This window comes from Heptranchias perlo, chromosome 6 (assembly GCF_035084215.1).
Source record: "Heptranchias perlo isolate sHepPer1 chromosome 6, sHepPer1.hap1, whole genome shotgun sequence".
Lineage (NCBI taxonomy): Eukaryota > Metazoa > Chordata > Chondrichthyes > Hexanchiformes > Hexanchidae > Heptranchias > Heptranchias perlo.
This window is the reverse complement of record NC_090330.1, coordinates 37,901,760-37,923,616: the sequence shown is the minus strand read 5'-3', so window position 1 is coordinate 37,923,616 and position 21,857 is coordinate 37,901,760. Positions and strand designations below refer to the sequence as shown.

Below are 21,857 nucleotides of genomic sequence, written 5' to 3'. Positions count from 1 at the left end.
GTTCATTTTTTCAAATTACTTGATAATATTATTAAAAATAAAAATATAAAATTTGAATTGCCGAAAGTTCAGTGCACCATATGGAAATGGTAATGAACTGTACATACCAGGAAGGTCCCAGGTTAAATCCCAGGTCATTGCTGAATTAGCTGATCTCAACTGGGGCAGCAGTGGGGGTGCTACAGTTGGCCTCAACATCCTTGAGTTAAGGAGGGGGGGTAATCAGTTAGAGTTCACGATCCTGATTACTAACCAGTGGGCCCTGTGCATATGTGCAGATGTTGCTAAAGGAATGAATTAGACTCGATTGTGATATCCTTTCCCCACCCCAACAATAAAAAATGTCCAATTGTGGTATCGTCAGCACCAATGGAACTATAGCCCAGCATTTTGAGTTCCAGGCCTCATTTAAATGGAACCAGCAAGCTGCGGGCACCAAACGGCTCGTCCACTACCTTTAGGAAAAGAGGAGAAAATTGGAAAATGGCAGCGCCATAGCAACTGCACACTCAGATAGCCGAGGTGTTTGAAGCTCCGGCTCCTTGATAAAGTGAAAGTTAAGAAGGCCTGGTTGAAGGGAACTGCAAAGCCTGAAAAGGAATTTTTTTACTTGTTGCATACTGTGATAAGCACAGCACAAGTATCTTGAAAAGTGCATGTGATTGAGCAGCAGGGGGAAAACACATTTTCCACAGCAAACGACTTGGGAAGAAAAAAGTTTTCTAGCAGCATGAAGCTCATTCCTGTTTAGTTCTTACATCTGCAGTTCTCTTCATTCAGAAACAAAAATAAAAACGTCAGCTTGTCAGGGGTCCAGTTGCATGCACACAAACCTGACTTGAGTTGAAAATTTAAAATGACAGACCTGAAAAATAGCTTTGTGAGTTCTCCAAAATGATTTATTATTTCCAAATGACAGCTAGAAGATGGAAATCGGAAGATTTAACATTTCAACCTGTTGTGTTTACATTTCTCTATGTTATTAAAAATCTGGATCCCAAAATTATGGAAGTCTCAGTCTGCTGGTTGAACTGCAGCAGAGCAGAGCTGCTGGGCGCTTGTGTTCATGGACACAGACCCCATCACATTTTGCGGGAATGGGGGTCATTAAAATATTTGGGGCAGGCAGCCCATCTTCAGCACCAGACCCAGTCCCCCAGGAGGAAAATCAGATGCCTTGCCGCTCTGAGGGCAGATCTGAGGTCCAGAAAAGGCTGAAGCAAAAACTTTGTAAGTTTTTCTTCAGCTTCTAAGGAAATGCTCTTCCAGGCCCTACAAAAATAACCTGGGCCACTGCCAACCCCGACTGCCTCTCCGTCCGCATTCACAACCCCTCCCCCACCTCGGCCTCTGGGCCACCTGATATTCGATGAGCTGCATCGGGACCCTGTTTGGTGCCCGTAGCTTGCTGATTACATTTAAATGAGGCCCAGAACTCAAAATGCTGATTGGTTTTGTGAAGGTCAATGGAACAACCAGCTACATTTGTATTTCATCCCAATTGTTAAATGCTGGTCTTTGGATGGGTGACCTGTATCTTGCTATCTGAAATCTGTGTGCTCAGGCCTTTCCTCTTCAAGTGTCCAAAAGCAACCTCCTCTGTAATTTTGCTATGCTGGTTAGCCAGCTTAAATTAATGGAATTTTGAAGGTTAAAAACTGTCCCTTTGCTGCAGCTCTCCAGTTCATTTTAAATTCCAAGGAGGTGTCAGGAGCAAGAATTCAATAATGTAAAAGCTGATAATAATCACATCATGTTTCAAGTTCCATTCAACTGTGAGACTGCAAGACTATGACGAGGAATTTGCACATCTAAGGATTGTGTTCCATTTAAAGGACTTTCAATTTTCATAGAACTGCTGGAGAAGTTAATGAAATGGGCAATTAAACCCTTTTTGGCATTGCTAATCACATCTACATTTGAGACATTAAGATCTCTCTGTATGGATGAATTAAGATGGGCTGAATGGCCATCCTCATCCACAATTATCATGTGATGTTGTGAGAGCTTCACATGGGTAAACACCCTAATGTAAAATGGATTGCTGGGCAACACTTTACATTATGCAGTCTTGGACCATTTACCAGGTATGTGGTATTGTTGGATAGTCTTACCATACAATGCACCATCTTCTCCTGCAACTGGTCCCATGTTATACACACACTGTAGACAGGATTGAGTGTAGCTGCCATCTCCTGGCAGGTATGGTGCACTGCAGTCTTCTAGGAGGGTGCTCTGGAGTTCCAAACAAGGCAACCTTCCTCACATCCACCTTAACCACATCTACTTTGCCAGCCATCTAACCAGTGGGGGGCAGGGCATTGCTGCTCCATCACTTGCCAACCCCATTTCTTGCCTCCATGTTGGTTTTTCTGTCCTATCATTCCCAGTTGTCATTTCTTCCCCCCACAGTCTTTAAAGAGACTGAAAACATTTCAAAATGCATTTTAAGCCTTTGAAAAAACTGTAACATTTTTATTCATATGCTGTAATTTACCCTTAAATGGTCACATTCCTTTAATTTTAAGGGCTGCATGCTTATGGCATTCTGTAGGAGCCCCTTTGTCTCACTCCAGTGCAAGTTCAAGCTATGCAGGGGGCATATGATAATAATATTCATGAGCCAGCCTCACATTATCTGGTGGAGCCAGCTCATTGTTCTGCCAATTCACAATTTGAGCCTCACAACAATCATGGAAACATTTTAGCTGGGATCACTGAATTAGCTCTATGTTAAAAGGCAGATAAAAAGGAAGGGCCTAATGGCCTGTTTCTGTTCCTAGAAATTCTTATGTTTACCCTCAATAAAAGATTTCTTCTGTATTGTAATAACTATCCACTTACTTATTTATGAGTAAAATTCCACATAACATAAAAATGTAAAAGAACCATAGCACACAAGTGTGCCTGTTTATAAGTTGAAGACATTACCAATATGATGTGATATAGACACCTTCTGCCCAGACATTGGTTCTATGGCAAAGAATTTCAGTTACAAACACTCCAGAGCAGGGTAACTAAGAGAGAAAAGATGGAGTTCTTCTACAAGCTTTTAGCTGACAGAAAAATAAAATAATTGAACAGATAACACAACTGTGACCATCAGCTGTGAAACACAGAATGAATACACACAAGAAAATCAAGGTTGCCAAGAGATTGATTTTGTGAGCCAAAGATGTAAAGATCTTTTCTCCCCACTAGTGTCCAACCCACAGCCTGTGCATATGTGAAAGGTAAGATATAACTTCAGAATTGCCAAATGGCTAGCTTCTTCTTCATTCCCAAATTCAGGAATTTTGTCCTCTCTTGGCAGCCCTGGTTGAAATCCAATATCTTGCACTTACTTTGTCGTGTCTTTCTAGTCCAGTTCCATCTGGCTTGGCTCGAATGACAAATGGTGTGGCCAGCTTTGACAGAACCCTTTGAAAAGTGCAGCAAATCTTTGGGGAAGCTATCTCAAAGCAGTCCTGAAATCTCAGAACCTTATGAGCTTCAGATTTCAGTTGTTTCCTGAGCCCTTCTCCAAGCTGAAGGATCAGCATACTCGGATCAAACATGAAGTGGAATGGGAAAGCTCTGCAGAAAGTGGTGATGCTTATCTTTAGATCAGATGGAGAGTTGGTTAGTCCCCGTGGAAGTACTTTCATATTAGTTGCATTATCAAATACTTTGATGATGAAGGTAAGGCAGTTACTCTGGTTTGTGCCATCTGAAGACAACTTTTCAGGAACATTGAGCACTTGCTCCACATCAACTTCCATCTGATAGATCTTCTGTGCTGCAGCTTTGATCAATCCAGGCATTGCAAATCCAACAATTTTCTGTGGATAAAAGTAATGAAGCATCAAAGTACCATCGGTTAGATCCTTGCATAGGAAAGAAGGGGACTCAAACCCATCCTGTTTACTACTTGATGTTCTTGCATGTTCCAATAAAGCATCAAACCCACCAAAAAAGTCCTGTAACGTACTGCCCACTGCCCGCAGAACCCGTTCATTCTCTTCAAAACAGATGCAGAACAATTCCTCACCAAACTTTTCTTGCAGTTCTTCAAATTTCAAACCTGAAAAGGACGAACAGCTTAAATGATGACAAGAAATACAAAATAAAACTACAATTTTTGTATTGTAGTATATCAGATAAACAAATAAGCTGCATAAAAGCATAACACCACAATGCTACAATTTTCCAACCTTTACAACGTAAATGTTTTTTATCTCTTTTTTTTTGAGGGGAGGATCTTATGTTTATCAAATGTCAGTGCTGGAGAGTGTAGCAGTTTTCCAATTTACATTATGCAATATCAGTATCAAGTACTCCCAGGCCAGGTATAGCATAACCAGCTGTACTTTACTTGGGAATGTCTGATGCAGACACTATTTCAGCAATGTGACATAATTAACCCCTACCTCAGTAAAACAGCCCATATTCCTCAGTGTGAATTTTTCCACTTCCCATACCAGTAATCCTCTAAACTCTTTCAGAGAGATTGGCGGATAAACCAGTTGTGGCCCCATGCTTGCACTGTCCAAACTCTTTTTGCATAGAATCTTTGCAATGACAGAGTACAAATTTTAGTCCAATCTTCTGTACTGGATTCAAAACGAGGTCCAGAATGTGAAAGGCCATTAAGCTACTGTACCAACCAACATCCACAGTTATTTGCTTTAAGTGCAATATGTCCCTGTCTGCTCATTTGCATGAGTCATCCCTATCCTCTCTTAATGTCCTCTTCACCAAAAGAAGAGTCTGATACTAGGAGGTAGAACAGTGAACTATTGTGATGCAACTCTATGTCCCACAAAGTCATCACAATTTAGATTCATAAATTCATAGCAAATTGGTCAAATTTACTGACAATAATAAACTATGAAGAGTAGTTAATTCTGAGCAGGCAATCTGGGAACTGCAAAGTGAGTTGGATAAAATATGTAAATAGGCAAAACAAAAATAAATGAAATTAAATACAGACAAATACAAGCTACTGTGCTTAGGGAAAAATGGGCAGCGTAAATAGTCCATGAATTATATCAAATAGTTACGGGTGATGTTGAAAGAGACCTAAATTTAGTAAGCTCAGCAAGTCCAAGCAGCAATCAACAAAATACATAGAATATTTGACCATATAGCCAAAACAGTAGAGAACAAATCAGAGGAAGTCATACTCAAACCATATAGTGCTCTTAGTCCAACCACACCTTGAGTACTACATTGAGTTCTGGTCACTGACACACACACAGAAGACATTCAAGCATTGGAGACATTTCAGAGACAGATTTCAGATTTTATGTCCCTTTGTTGTTGATTCCCACACCAGAGGAAATAATTTCTCTGTAACTACCCCATCGAATCCTTTTAACATTTTAAATACCTCGATCAGATCACCCCTCAATCTTCTATATTCAAGGGTATACAAATCAAGTTTATGCAACCTGTACTCATAATTTGACCCTCTAAGCTCCAGTATCATTCTGGTAACTCTGCACTGTAAATTCAGATATGCTTCAGAAAATTACCACTGGGGTCTTCTAAACAGCTCCAAGTTTTTGGTCTAGTATTAGAACTGATGAGAGGCAGTCAATACACACAAGTGTCCTCCCCTTAAAGCCTTTAAGTCTAGTATCACAGAAAATACATCTGATAATACTGCACTTTCTTCAAATAATTATATTAAGTCAGACATTACACACTGATCTCCAAACTGGTTTTACCATCAGAAATGTAAGCTGCTGAAGGATGCGGAGGAACAGGGTAACCTAGGAATTCAAATACATTAGAGTAGCTTTTTGTCTTTATTGCCTGGGCAGAGCGCAGAGAGAAAAACCGGGCAGGGAGGATCACACACCCACAGAACCCACCCGATGTTTCTTTCACTTAAATGAACGGAAAGAAAATTGGGCGGGTTCCATTACAGGCATGCAATCCTCCATGTCTAGCAATGCTCCACCCAGGCAATGCTTTACACCTAGGTGATAAAGATGAAATATTATTCATTAATCCCTTGAAAGTCCAAGTAAAATCAGAGAATTTTATAACACAGAATAATATCAGCCCATCGCACATATGCTGGCACTCAATAAAAGCTATCCACTTAGTCCCGTTCCCCTGCCACTTACTTATACCCTTTTAATTTTTTCTTTTCCAAATATTTATCCATAGGTAGATTAAGCCATTAAAAAGCCAATATAATTTTTTTTATCAACAGCAAAGAGTACAAGAGTAAAGAAGTAATGATAAATTTATACAAGGCAATAGTTAGGCCACAGAGTACTGTGTGCAGTTTTGAGCTCCCCCTTATTGAAAGGACATTAAGTCCATAAAAAGCAGACAACATGGACTAAACAAGATGATACTAAAGATGAGAAACCATAATTATAAGGAAAGACTTGAGACACAGACTATTTCCACAGGAGCTGAGAAAGCCAAGAGATTTAGTGGAAGTTTTTAAAATTATGAAGAGTTTTGATAGAGTGAAAAGGGAAGAGGGAAAAACTATTTCGTCTGTTTGAGGAGTCAGTGATGCGGAGCCATTAATTTGAAGTTGCCACTAAGGGAGTGAGGAGAGATGTTAAAAGAATATTTTTTTATGGAGAGGGTTGTTAGAGTATGGAATGCTTTGCCGTAGGGAATAGTTGTGGCAGAGACTATTCCATATTTTAGGGGAAGAATAGATAAACATCTGAAGCAGAGGAAGATACAGTACTATAAGGAGAGAACACGGCAGTGAGACAATTTTTGAATTTCTCTGGCAAAGTGCCTGGACAGGCATGATGAACCGAATGGCTTCCTTTTGTGCTGTAAATGAGGTGTCAGCCGTGGCTTAGGCTCACATTTGCCTCTGAGTCACAAGGTCATAGGTTCAAGTCCCTCTCCAGAGACTTGAGCACATAATCCAGGCTGACACTCCACTGCAGTACTGAGGGAGTGCTACATTGTTGGAGGTGCCGTCTTTCAGATGAGACGTTAAACTGAGGGGTCCCCCCATCTATACTCTCTGGTGGGTGTAAAAGATCCCATGGCATTATTTCAAAGACGAGCAGGGGAGTTCTCTCCAGTGTTCTGGCCATCACATATCTCTCAGCCAACATCACTAAAACAGATTATCTGGTCATTTATCTCATTTGTGGAACCTTGCTGTGTGCAACATTACAACAATGTCTGTACTTCATTGAATGTAAAGTTCTTTGGGACATCCTGAGGTCATGAAATGCACTATATAAATGCAAGTTCTTTCTTTCTTTAATTTTTTGTTTTACAGTTCTTATTAGAGTCAGCTCACTGGAATTCATGGAGAGGAGTTACAGAGCTCAAGCATCTCACTGGATATCAATGTTCAATGCAAGGGGCTAATGGCAATGACATTTTTTCTTTTGGAACATGTCTTTCTTGAATCCTTTAATGTTTCTATATGTTCTGTAATTTTTCTGGCCCTAGCTAGGTCAAATCTTTATTCGATCATCTTTAATAAAGGCAGATTTTCTCATTTGCTTGGGTTTCCCTCTTGATTCCATTTTCATCTGTTTTTGCTCCTCTCCATTAGTTATATAATCCCATTTAAGATAATTTAGGTGGCCCACAAGTTGAGTATGATCATAAAAAGGCTTTGTTGTGTTTGCCAGTTTGTCGTAATAGTGAATTTACACTTAACTGAATTATGTAAAGCAGGTAAGGTTTTAAAGGAGCTGAAGTACATGGAGAGTAAACAAGGCAAGAATTGCATTGAGTGAATTAGGAGCCATTTTAAAGGTATCCAACAGGGAGCAGTTCAGAATAATGTTGATCACCATCAAAACCATATTCTATAATGCTGTATGTGAAATTATTGAATCAAAATAGTTACTACCTGAAATCAAACTGTAAGCTTTAGCCACATGTTGGATACAACCAAAATGGCACCCATCCTTAAAGGATTCTTTTGCAAGCTAAAACAGTCCCTTTAAGTGACATATAGTGTAACAAAACAGCTCTACCGAGAACATTTGCTGAGCATTGCAATATTCCTGAGACATCTTCCAGTTCCTCACTGACAGAGTGATCTGCATTGGGACATCTGTTCGACACTCGTTGGTCTCTTTCTAATTCTCTGTAACTGAAACAAAATATTAGTTTATAGCTTTTAACACACACCACACACACACACACACACACTCACACACACACACATATATGGGTGAGTGTACAAAGACAGAGCAAAACACTTACAGCAAAATACCCTAAGTATCACAAGATTGGCCTACACTATGGTACAGTGCTAGAAGTTAAAGGATAATTGGGTGACATGGTTTTCCACACTTGTCTTATGTTATGTTACCTACTGAGGCTACTAATGCTGAAATGCATAAGGTGCCAGTTCCCCATTTTATCAACTGCAAAGGTGAGGCCTACTTCACAACTGATGCGTGTAGCATGCACTAATGCAGTGGTCAGTGACTGGAGTACTGGGATTTTGCACACAGATGTGCACAAGGTTCATTAAGGCTTCAGAAAATATTTGTCGGCAATGCAACAGGAGCGTCTTGTGTAGCACTCCAGATGGCTAAATGTCCCTCTGTATTTCGGGCCACCCTTACCTTGGTCTACTGAGCTATTCTTCAATGGAGACAAAATAACACTTAACAGTCAGCCAACAACCCTTCAGTGGCTGCTAACACCCTAACCCCCATGGTGCTCCCAACACGTCATGCACTGCGTGTTAGGAGCTCCACTAAAATATTGAAATGAGCTGGCCTTGCATTCTCACACAAAGTCAACTCAATGCCGCGTAAGCAGCAGCTCTCCCAACAGTGCTGCACCAGGATGGCATTAGCAGCCCCACTGTCTCATTTTATTGAAGAATTTCAGTTTACTTTTTTATTCTTGAATTTTATTTACTTCAACACAAAGACATCGCACAATGTTTGTAGCAGTGTGAGCTTTTCAGAAAACAATATCCATCTTAAGATATAACAGTTAATTCCGCGATGCCACATTCTCAGTGCACGCCACACCCATAGGGAGCACAGGTTGGAGAATCAGGGCTACAGTGGTGTAGCCCTATCTCTAACCCATGCTCCCTTAAAGCATGGCTTCCCCATTGAGAGCCTGGAATTAGCCCTATAAGCTACAGCATTCTTCTTCTTAAACTTTATGTTATAGGGGTATTTGTGTAAGTTCTATTCCCGTTATTTCTATTTTCTATGTTTATCCTCTTTTCTGCTTCCATCTAGCCTGAAACCTCCAGTTGAGAGGATGTGAACACGACCTGCTCTATACCTCCACAAATACACTCTATAGATGTCCACCGAAAGCTTGTGATTTTCAAATAAAGCTGTTGGACTATAACCTGGTGTTGTAAGATTCCTTACGTTTGTCCACCCCAGTCTATCACCGGCATCTCCACATCACTGGGATGTGCCAGAGACTATGCAGCCCTTCAATTTCCCTTACTGGTAAATGCCAGGACCCACACGGTATTTTGTAGAGTAAAGTTTTATATTTAAACATTTTTGCCATCCATTTAATCACTTCTCAGTTTACTGGGAGTCAGATTTTCCCATTTGTTTGGCATGTTTTTAATTCATGCACAAAGAATGTGATTAGACTAAACTAACTGACACACTTTGCACAATAATGATATCTCACGACGTAGCAAATTAATTAGAAATACGAAAGTTCTTCCTACCCATTAGTACTAGATTAGAAACGACTGTTAAAGAATGCATTTGCAATAATTCAAATGAAACCTCTCAACATGTATAATGTTTGGACGTGAACAGGGACAGTGAACTTGCAGGCTAAATGAGAAACAACCTATATATTATATATAAAAACACTGGGGCCAAAATTCCAGGCCAGATCAAGGGCCGAGAGTGGGCAGATTGTCCGGTTCCACTAGGATTCCGCCCCATTTTTTCTATACAGCCATCTTCCAGCAGGAGAACTGTGGGCTGATTTTCCATCTGCCCACTACTCCCCAAAAGGGACGTGTCTGAGGAGTTCTCCGGGGGCTACCCAGGGAACTCCACCCAGTATGCCCTGATAAGACCTCAGTGGAACGCTTGCCAGATGAAATAGAATCATAGAAATTTACGGCACAGAAGGAGGCCATTCAGCCCATCATGTCTCTGCCGACCAAAAAAGAGCTATCCAGCCCAATCCCACTTTCCAGCTTTTGGTCCATAGACTTGTAGGTTACAGCACTTCAAGAGCATATCCAAGTACTTTTTAAAGGCGATGAGAGTTTCTGTCTCTACCACGCTTGCAAGCAGTGAGTTCCAGACCCCCACCACCCTCTGGGTGAAAACATTTCTCCTCAATTCCCCTCTAATCCTTCCACCAATTACTTCAAATCTATGCCCCCTGGTTATGACCTCTCTGCTAAGGGAAATAGGTCCTTCCTATCCACTCTATCTAGGCCCCTCATAATTTCATACACCTCAATTAAATCTCCCCTCAGCCTCCTCCGTTCCAAAGAAAACAACCCCAAACTATCCAATCTTTCCTCATGGCTAAAATTCTCCAGTCCTGGCAACATCCTCGTAAATCTCCTCTGTACCTTCTCTAGTACAGTCACATCTTTCCTGTAATGTGGTGACCAGAACTGTTCGCAGAACTCTAGCTGTGGCCTAACTAGTCTTTTATACAGTTCTAGCATAACCTCCCTGCTCTTATATTCCATGCCTCGGCTAATAAAGATAAGTATCCCGAATGCCTTCTTAACCACCTTATCTACCTGTCCTCCTACCTTCAGGGATCTGTGGACATGCACTCCAAGGTCCCTCTGTTCCTCTACACTTCTCAGTATCCTATCATTTATTGTGTATTCCCTTATCTTGTTTGCCCTCGCTAACTGCATTACCTTACACTTCTCCGGATTGAATTCCATTTGCCACTTTTCTGCCCACCTGACCAGTCCATTGATATCTTCCTGCAGTTTACAGCTTTCTGGCTCACTATCAACCACAAGGCCAATTTTTGTATCATCTGCAAACTTCTTAATCATGCCCCCTACATTTAAGTCTAAATCATTGATATACACCACAAAAAGCAAGGGACCTAGTACTGAGCCCTGCGGAACCACACTGGAAACAGCCTTCCAGTCACAAAAACACCCGTCCACCATTACCCTTTGCTTCCTGCCATTAAGCCAATTTTGGATCCAACTTGCCATTTTCCCTTGGATCCCATGGGCTTTTACTTTTCTGACCAGTCTGCCATGTGGGACCTTGTCAAAAGCCTTGCTAAAATCCATGTAGACTACATCAAACGCGCCACCTTCATCGATCCTCCTTGTTACTGCCTTAAAAAATTCAATCAAGTTAGTCAAGCGCAACTTTCCTTTAATAAATCCATGCTGACTGTCCTTGATTTATCCGTGCCTTTCTAAATGACGATTAATACTGTCCCTCAGAATTTTTTCCAATGATTTGCCCACGATCAAGGTTAGGCTGACTGGCTTATAATTACTCAGTCCATCCCTTTCTCCCTTTTTAAACAACGGTACAAAGTTAGCAGTCCTCCAGTCCTCCAGCACCACACCTGTAGCCAGAGAGGATTGGAAAATGATGGTCAGAGCCTCTGCTATTTCCTCCCTGGCTTCTCTTAACAGCCTGAGATACATTTCATCTGGGCCTGGTGATTTATCTACTTTCAAAACCCCTTAATATTTCCTCTCTCACTATGATTATCCCATCCAATATTTCAGACTCCTCCTCCTTAACTACAATGTCTGCATGATCCCCCTCTTTTATGAAGATAGATGCAAAGTATTCATTAAGAACCATACCCACGTCTTCCGCCTCCACACACAGTTTCCTTTTGGTCTCTAATAGGCCCTACTCTTTCCTTAGTTATCCTTTTGCTCTTTATGAATTTATAAAACATCTTTGGGTTTTCCTGATTTTACTTGCCAATATTTTTTCATGCCCTCTCTTTGCTTTCCTAATTTCCTTTTTAATTTCACCCCTGCACTTTCTATACTCCTCTAGGCTTTCTGCAGTAGTGAGATCTGGTATTAACTCCACTGAAACCTTTTGAAAGGTCCCAAAATTTTAGAGGTGAAAGGTAATCAATTCCAAAGGAGATCCGTTCCCTTTCTTAGGTACTAGCTGAAGACTCCATTTTTCTTCAGCCCCAGGAAAGGCCTCAAGCCTTGGATCACTCGGTCTTTCAAGGGTGGATTGGAGCACGTACTACTGAAACACTCTTAAGACGCCTGCAGACGACACCATTCTCACAATTTGGAACAGGCTCGGTGTCTTGGGCCTTGGCCACAATTAAATCCTAGTCCGCCTCACTTTGGTCAGCAAAGCGGGGCCAGCAGAATTTTGGCCCCTTCGCATCTAGCTTACATTTTGTCTGTCACAATTGTGGCATCTTACCTGTCTCAGTGCAAATTTCTGCATTACACTTGATTTATGAATATGGAATTTGAGTTAAGCAGCAACAAATCACAACTAAACAGAGAGGGGATGTAGCAATCAGCAAGTAGCAAGAGGAAATTCTAACCACCAATCATGAACTTCAAAAAACTATGCCCAGGATTTTCGCCGCACTTCTGGTGAAGTTACAGTGGCAAAGCAGGAGTTCCAAGGAAATTCCCAGCCTATGAATCAAAAATAGGCAGCTGGCAACAGGTACCAACAAAAAATGTGAACCAAGCAAGTCACTTAAATATCTTTTGAAAATGTTTTCAACTGCCATCTTTGATTCTGCACTAAGCTGAGAACATACTATTGGAAATAAGGCTTGTAACTTACAAAGACAAAAAAATTACAAAATTTACAAAAAAATTAATAAACATGCCTATAGAATAACATTTTCTGCATTTGAAGTGCCTGTAATAATGTTTTCTTCTAGAGGTCTGTGCCTCTGAGACAAGCCTCAGCCTTGAGTTCATTGGGGTTGCCACAGCCATTACTCTCAGCCGAAGAGACTCATGAGGTAGCTGACTGTAGCCGCAACATTCGTTTAGGCATACAGCTCACAGAATTTTTTTGTGTGATTGACAGCAAGGTGACCATTCATAGAGCAATCGGGAGATAGTCTGAAGGAAAAGAGTATCACCTTTCTTTGAGATAAAATGAACATTAGCAAATTTCCAAGACAAAGCAGAGATGAACTAACAACAAAAGAGATTGAAATGACGGCATAGGACAGAGGTAAGTTCGGAGTCAGAGATTTTGGTATGATGGGAGTGAATAAATGAGTAAACGGTTTCACTAGTGAAAAAGATTATGGCCCCGATATTAGCATGGAGGCGGGATGGCAGCGGGGACTGATTGGGCGGGTGGGTAACCCACCCAATAAAAAATGTCCGTTTTCCACGCGATCGCGAGTCAATTGAAGCCACTTAACGTGGCTTCCGGGTTTGCCGTCTGAAAGCTGCGCAGCAGGCGGACAGCGCACCCACATCACAGGCTGTCAGCTGGCGGAGCTCTATTTAAAGGGGCAGTCCTCCAATGGCTGCTCCTGGAGCAAACACCCACACACCACAATGGAGCAGCAACAGGGGAAAGGCTGCTCCAAGATTCAACAATGCCTCGCTCCAGGTGCTACTGGATGGGGTGAGGAGGAGGAGGGATGTGTTTTACCTGGCGGACAGGAGGAAGTGGCTTGCCTCTGCTACCAAGAAGGCCTGGCTTAAGGTGGCAGAGGAGGTCGCTAGCAGCAGCAACATCTCCCGCACCTGGGTCCAGTGCAGGAAGCATTTCAATGACCTAACTAGGTCAGCCAAGGTGAGTACACTTACTCATTCTCCTACATTCCGTCTTCCACATCACCGCCCCCCACCCCCAACTCATTCTGCGCTGCCAACACTACTCTATCACATCACTCCTCACACCCACTCAAAGTTCATCTTCAACTTACCTGCGCTTCCTCACCTCCACATTACTCACCACACCAATACCACTCAACACAATCCTCATACAATGTCATGGCTCTGTCTCACACTCACCCTCTGGTGCATCTCTTTCACGGTCAGCCGCACCCAAACCAATGCATTCATCGGTTGGCCACGTTACCACCACTCACTCACGCGTCTGTACTTTCTCCCCTTAAAGGAGAAGATAGCCAAGAACGCACGGAGAGGGCAAGAACCAGAGGGGGGCCGCAACAAATCGTCGTCCTCACAGACGCAGAGCAGGAGGCGCTGGAGCTCAGCCAAACCCTCGAGTGCCTGCCCGTCGGGGACGCCAAGGCTGGCACTTGACAAACGTCTGGAGACATAACTTTAACATTCAGCACACACAATATGAATTGATGTTAACACGCCTTGCCATCTTCAGCACTTCAGTAGGCTCATTGCAACATGACACATCTTTGATCATGTTTAATATTGCCGGCCTCTGAGGGTGCACCGTCACATCTGAGCAAGCCATCCACCAGCGCAGATACTCTCACCTCGGTGGGTCCTAGTCCTCAGTTAGTTGGGTTGGCACCTGGTGAGTTACCACACACGTGAGCACGAGCAGACACTGGTGGCAGGGGCAGCTGGGGAACGTCCACATCGGTGAGAGCACTCCTCTCCAGGGTCTGCTCAGCTGGACTTAGATGCTGAACCCTGGGGGCCATCCTTGAAAAGGAGACTGATTGAAGAACAGCAGCATATTTGCAAGGTGCTGGAACAGGTGCCATGCGCATTCTCCACAATAGAGCAGAGGATGGAGGAGTCCAACTCCTGCATGAGTGGAATGGTGGCACAAGTACTTGAGAGAATCTCTGAGATAGTGTCACAGGGACATGAGCAACTCCCTGAGATACTGTCACAGGGACGTGAGGGCATCTCTGAGATAATGTCACAGGGACATGAGCAACTCTCTGAGATACTGTCATGGGTTAGTGCGGGAATGTCTGCGATGGAAAGAAGGCTAGCCTCCGTTGAGCTTCAAGCATGGCTCACAAATGAGTCCATTCAGGCCCTGACAACGGCCATTTGGACTCACAGTGAACAACATTCTGCTGCCTTAAGTAGGCAGGCAGATACACTAGCACTGGCCTTACAAGGCTTCACACATGTCCTCCAAACTGTTGACCAGCAGAATGGTAGGAGTGATGTGGCCCTGGCCCAGGGGAGGAATGATGGCGAAAGAGGACATAGAAGTGGGGACGCCACTCAAAGCGCTCCCACGTTACACCCGTTGCCCCCCTCTCAATCAGTACCCGCAATGCTCTCCTCTCCGGATGGCTGAGTCTGCCCCTGCATAGGAGGGGCCCTCACAAGCACCAAAACCCAGAGGGCATAGGCCCAAAGCATCTAATCGGTCAGGGCATGAACAAGAGCAACCTGCCACTACTTCTAATGCAGCCACAGAGGATGCACCACGTAGAAGTAGTCGGAAGAGAAAGGCAAAGGTTTTGTAAGCATGAAGGGTATGCATAAGAGTGTTTGACAGTTGGTCGTGTTTTTTATTTGTATTAGCTTTATGTTAAACTCACATTAAATATTATTATTGTCACCACTACTGCCACGTCTTGGTCATTCTTGTCCGGCTTCTGAAATAGGGCCCTTTCAGGAGGTTCATCATGAACGGCAACACTTGACGCCACCCATTGGGTCACTTTACAGTGGGTGTATGTGTAGTTGCAGGACTGTTTTGTGCAGGGAGGGTGGGGGGCGGGGGCTGGTGTGGGCACTGCTCTGTCCAGGTGGTGTGAGGACTGGACTCTCCACGCTGTCTGATGTTAGGAGAACCGTTCACATATCAGTGACTCCCTGGTCTCACGAGCAGCCAGGTGAGCCACTGCTTTGCCCATGGGTTGCTCCTGCTCCTCCTCCTCTGCCTCCTCCTCCTCCTCAATGTGGTGGCAGATGTGGATGGGGCCTTCTCAAGCAGTGCCCCTTTCTGTTGTTGCCCTCTGTGCTCTTGTGCAGGTGCCTGTGGCGCAGCACTGTGTTGTGGAGCTTCACGTGATGGAGGTGGATGTCGTGCCTGGCGAGGCTGGTGATGTTGCTCGTCCTCGGATGTAGTGGTGAATGCAGCCATGGCGCCCCCCCCCACCCCCCATCCTGACGGTGTGAGTTTGAGGGGGTCCGCAAAGTAGTTAAATATGTTTGAACAGCAGAATTTTGAGTGGAAAGTAAGAATTTTGAGTGAAAACACAAAGATCTTGCAGCCAAAACTTTGTCTGAAATAACAGAGTGCCCTGCTGCAGTAAGTGACCTTTTCTCCCCATCTGTCAAATAAGCATTTGAATCTCCCACTGACTGCTGGCTGAAACATGTCTGTTGCAACAGGAAACACACTGAGGATGCTTCAAAATCGAACCCCTGCCAAAATGTGAAGAAAATTAAGTACTTCAAATACTTAAACTAGCTGAAAAACTAGGTAAATGATCATCCCGCCGGCCTTAATTGCCGGTGGGACTTCCGCATTCGGGAGGCACGCGCACACCCAGACACGTCAATGGGGAACCCGGAAGTCTGCAGGTTGGAGCCGGGCTCTGAATCTGAACAGGATTTCCACGATTTTCAGAGGCCCCCCGCCCCCAAAGCACCCACTTCTTCACTGGAAAATCGAGCCCTGTGTGTTCTCAGTTAGTGCAAGTGTGTGAGATTCCTTATAATATTCACGGTAATGTTAGTCCTCTATAACATGGTATGAAATAGTTATTCTGCAATTAAAACTATGTTTTATCAAAGTAACTCAAATCATACAATTTAATTGCAGGAGTTGCTCTCTTTCTTGCCTCCTTCATGTGGTATCCACTCAGGGATACCTTCCTGCAGCTCCTACCACTTAGAGAGTGACAGTAATTATTTGGGATGGGTTTGGGTTAGAAGTTGGAGGAAATGGGTTTGAGGGGTTAGCCACACCCTATTGATACCGTTTGCATGAGGTAGATCGTGCTCTCAACGGGCCTTAAAGGGGAATGGCTGGTTTTTGAGAGGATAATGCAGGGGCAGATTTTTTGCATCAAATTTGAGGCAGCAGTCTCGAATAATCAATTTTTCTCCCTATTCCACTCCAAAATGGCTGGAAATTCAGAGGAAAATCCAGGCCAGTATATCTTTGCTTTCATGAAGCACTTAACAGAGTTCCACATGAAAGGCAACTATTCATTAACTATTAAAGATATGGGGAATCAGGGTAAAAGCTGGGAAAGGATAATAAATTAACTGCATGGTAGGACGTAGTGGGTATTTATTAGAAGAGCTATGTTGGATGGTGGACACCACCCACCAGGTGCATGGTTCATACTCCTGTGACTCGGCCAACGTTGTCTACCTCATACGTTGCAGGAAAGGATGCCCCAGAGCATGGTACATTGGCGAGACCATGCAAACGCTGCGACAACGGATGAACGGACACCGCGCAACAATCGCCAGACAGGAGGGTTCCCTCCCAGTCGGGGAACACTTCAGCAGTCAAGGACATTCAGCCACCGACCTTCGGGTAAGCGTGCTCCAAGGCGGCCTTCGAGACACTCGACAACGCAAAATCGTCGAGCAGAAATTGATAGCCAAGTTCCGCACCCATGAGGACGGCCTCAACCGGGATCTTGGGTTCATGTCACGCTACACGTTACCCCACCAGCGAACAAATGTTATCAGTTTTTAATATAACGGGTCAATTGCTGTCTTTTCCTTCCGGATGTTTCTATGTTTCTGCCTCTCTCGCTCTGTTTTTTTAATTGGCATCTCCACATCATCTGTTTTTTTAGTTCTGGCCATTTGTATATTCGGTGGCCCTGTAGGTAACACCTATCTGTCTGAACACTTTGGTTGCCTTGGGAACGGGCAATTGAAAAGACTATCTGTAATCACCAGGCATTGTTCTGTGATTTATAAATGCAATAGGTTCGAGGATTTCATTTCCACATTCACCTGAGGAAGGAGGAAGCCTCCGAAAGCTTGTGGATTTTAAAATAAAATTGTTGGACTATAACTTGGTGTTGTAAAATTGTTTACAATTGTCAACCCCAGTCCATCACCGGCATCTCCACATGTTGGATGGAGGCAAATGCTGAGCAGGATACCCCAGAGATGCCAATTGTTTATAATTTTCATTATTGACTTGGGTTCAGATGCTCAATGCAAATTGGTCAGATTCACAGATGATGCCAAACTAGGAGGAGTAGTTACATGTGAGGACGCAGTTTGGGAAGTACAAAATAAGTTGAACAAATATCTAAGTGAGCAAATTAATGGTAGATGAAATGCAATACAGACAAATGTAAAATATCACACATAAGAAGGGAAACAAGGCAACAGAAGTTTATAGAAGTGGTGTTGAAATAGTTAATGGTGATTTTGAAAGAGATCTAGGGGTTTTAGCAGATTCAACACTACATATCCACTCAAGCAACAACAGTCAACATAGCAAATAGAATGTTGAACTATATAGCCAAAATAATTGACTACAATTCAGAGGAAGTTATGCTAAAACTATATAGCACTCTAAGTCAGATCACACCTTGAGTACTGCATCCAGTTTGGGTCATTGAAACAGAAAAGGGTCAATCAAGCCCTGGAGGCAGTTCACAGAAGAGCCACAAAACTGATTCTTCGCATCAGAGGACTGTAATGATAGCTTTATGTGTTTATTGTTTTGTAATTATTGTATTTTTAGCTGTATATAGTGAGCTGCTTGAGTAACAAAATGGCTGATCAAAGAAGTCAGAAAAAATTCATTGAGCAATTTAATTGATTACTTTTGTGGCAGAGCGACTGTAGCCCCAATTTTAACTCAGGGCAAGAATCGGGCGGGCAGGGGCCAGGGCTTACAGCAACCATCCTGACCTCAACAGCATGAAGCCCTGGCAATTTTAACTCTTCAGTCTCAATTGCACGCTCCAGTCAGTTGCCCGCCCAGTGGCAGTGATGGAGTTTTGGAAGCATCGCACAATTAGGAGGGGGGTGAGCCTGGGGCAGGATAGGCTAACTTTCCTTTAGGGGCCTGGAAAAGCACTCCTGCTCCTCCTGGCCCCACAGGAAAGTAAAAAATTTACGTCTTTGGGACGCTGTTGGCCCTGACTCTTCTTTCTACTAGCTTCATCTGGCGGGAAACCCAAAATGGCTTCCCCTGCTCAGGCCACAGTTAAAATTACAGTTGGGCCCCCATGACATCATCGGAGCCCAATCTGCAAATTGAAAGAAGGATTCCGCCTGTTTCCAGCAGGTGTCCTTGCCGCTGCTCAAAATTGAAAACTGCGGGAAGGAAACGGGATGTCAGCGGGTAAGTCTCATGGGCGAGTTTAACTGCCCCCAAAGCGGTTTCCACCAGGCGGGCAGAGTTGAAATCGCCCGTTGTATCTCGCAAGCCTTTGGAGATCAGGATGAAATTTTATGGAACATTTCCTCAGAAGATTACATAAGTGAACTAGTGTTAATGGCAATGTACATGTTATATGATTCAGAAACCCACACTGCCAAGTTAAAAAGAATGAGAGGAGATGAAGTAAAACAATAAGTAATAGTTAGGCGTCAGTAAACTTGGGTTTTAAAAGCCTCTAGGTTGATAGAAAAAGGGATGATTGTGCAGTCTTTGGAAGATGGTGGGCTGGCTTGACTTTCTTTGTTCCATGCTTTCTTATATTCTTATTGTGGAGATGCCAGTGATGGACTGGGGTTGACAATTGTAAACAATTTTACAACACCAAGTTATAGTCCAGCAATTTTGTTTGAAATTCACAAGCTTTCGAAGGCTTCCTCCTTCCTCAGGTGAATGTTATGGAAATTTCCACAACATTCACCTGAGGAAGGAGGAAGCCTCCGAAAGCTTGTGAATTTCAAATAAAATTGCTGGACTATAACTTGGTGTTGTAAAATTGTTTACAATTATATTCTTATTGTAATTAATCATGATTAGACCTATTGTGATGGTATTAATTACATTTAGTCCCATTGTCACAGTATTAAGTACACTTAACCCAATGTAATGGTATTGATTACGTTTAGTCCCAATGTACTGATTCTAGCTCATCTTGTTGTAAGAGTATTGATCATGTTTAGATCAATTCTAAAGACAGAAAAAAAATTCTATCAATTTTCCCAACAATATTCCATTCAGAATCTTGCTGACTACAAAAAATAAACTCATTACACCACAATCCAAACTTATTCTTTTAGGACCTTTAATCTGTTAACCACAATAATGAGTAACAATACTGTATTCAGTGTGCAATTAATGTTAGAACATGTCAATCTACAATAGTTTATGTACATTTTCTGGATAACATTTTTTTCTTTTCACTGATCTGTCACTAAACTGCATTCCATTTAATTTTCTCCACTATATTATTTGCTATCTTTAGTTCAATAGTCCAGCAATTTTATTTTAAATTCACAAGCTTTCGGAGGCTTCCTCCTTCCTCAGGTGAATGTTGTGGAAATGAAATCCTCGAAATGAAATCGCATTTATAAATCACAGAACAATGCTTGGTGATTACAGACAGGTGATTACAACCCTTTTTATCAGGCATTTGTTTTCCAAGCACCAAACATCTAGAGCACATGCTTATAAAATTATCAATTCTTCATGTGCTGATCTAAAGCTCTTTAACAGAATGCACAGCAGTGGCACAATATGCTCTGTTTAATCAATGTGCACATTTTGATTGTAAAGAGATATTGACTGTCACCAGAGAGGGAGAATAGTCAGAAAAGCATTGTGTCCTTTTTATTACAGTGACAGCACACACAGTAAGCACAGCAATGAGGCGATGATGTGAGGAAGGGGCTTCCCAATTTTCTCCTTTCTCCACCCCTCCCCCTTGCCCCCAAAGTGGAGATTCATACTGGAGTGTGATTCTTTACCTCAGAAGCTTGATGAAGTGATTAATTTTCATCTGTGAGAAGAGTCAGCTGGTTATAATGGGAGATAACTGTAAACTTATGGCCAAGCATCAGTTGCCCTTTGTTATGATTTATAGAATCATAGAATGGTTACAGCATAGAAGGAGGCCATTCGGCCCATCGAGCCGATGCAGGGCATTTAAAAATGTTGTTTAAAATTAGTCTGAGACTAAACATTTTAGAATGAATTTCCCCTAGTGTAACCTCTAAATTGTGCTTGGCTGACATTATGAATGGGAATGGTGGGCTACATGGCCTAATCAGGGAGACCTACAAAAATGTCTGTTTTTATGCTATCTATAACAGTCATCTGAAAGCACAGAGAACACCAGCAAAGAACAACAGAGATAAAGAAGTGAATGTATATGTGTTTACCTTTATAATGACATTTAGATTGCATGGAGATTTAGTGGAATAGATTTATCCTTTAAGATTTTGAAATTAAAGTTTAACTCTTTCTTTCCTTAAATAAATGGGGCTCAAATTCCTAGAGATTTGATCCTGGCGATTATATCGGGAGTACATCCACCAGTGCCTCCCAGCACTGACCACGCTGGAGTTTGGGGGATCATTGGGAGGGAACCAAATTAGCAAGGGGCCCAGGCCCCTCCTCCTTTGACCCTGTCCATGTTCCCCTTCATCCCCGCAGCAAGGGATCTGATCTCTAAAAATGTTTTCAAAAATATATTAAGGGTTCTTCGGGGTCCAGGCCACTTCCCTAGTCTGGTTCTACCAATGGGGCCTCGCAACCGCCCTTGTGGAGGCTGGAATACCTCACCGAATGTATAGTCCTCCACTGATACACCAGGTCCTGAGTGAGCAAAAGAAGTCCTTGACCCTGGCTGCACCCCCTGTCATCACAGAGGTTCCAATCCCTTACAGGGCAAAGAGGAAACTCCCAGAAACAGTGGAGATCTGGCGCAACTAGATTTCTGCCATTTTCCGGAGGGTTCTGCTGGTTTCCCACTCATGCAACAACTGGCCTGTGCTCATAGGCCCATAAAATGAACAGCATGTGTGCCTAGCAGCTCAAGCGTTTTACACTCCTGATCAAGCAATAAGATTCTTACATTGTCTGGAA

The 21,857-nt window shown here is 42.9% G+C and overlaps 1 protein-coding gene across 1 annotated transcript in view; it reads right to left on the bottom strand.

Moving 5' to 3' along the window:
• gucy1a2 (guanylate cyclase 1, soluble, alpha 2) overlaps positions 1–21,857 on the bottom strand; it is a 139,908-nt gene that overhangs the window by 91,901 nt on the left and 26,150 nt on the right. The window contains exons 3-4 of the mRNA XM_067985423.1: positions 7,971–8,089; positions 3,345–4,063 (exon numbers count right to left, since the gene is read on the bottom strand). Of these exons, the coding sequence (XP_067841524.1) occupies positions 3,345–4,063; positions 7,971–8,089 (838 nt within the window). The remainder of the gene's footprint in view (positions 1–3,344; positions 4,064–7,970; positions 8,090–21,857) is intronic.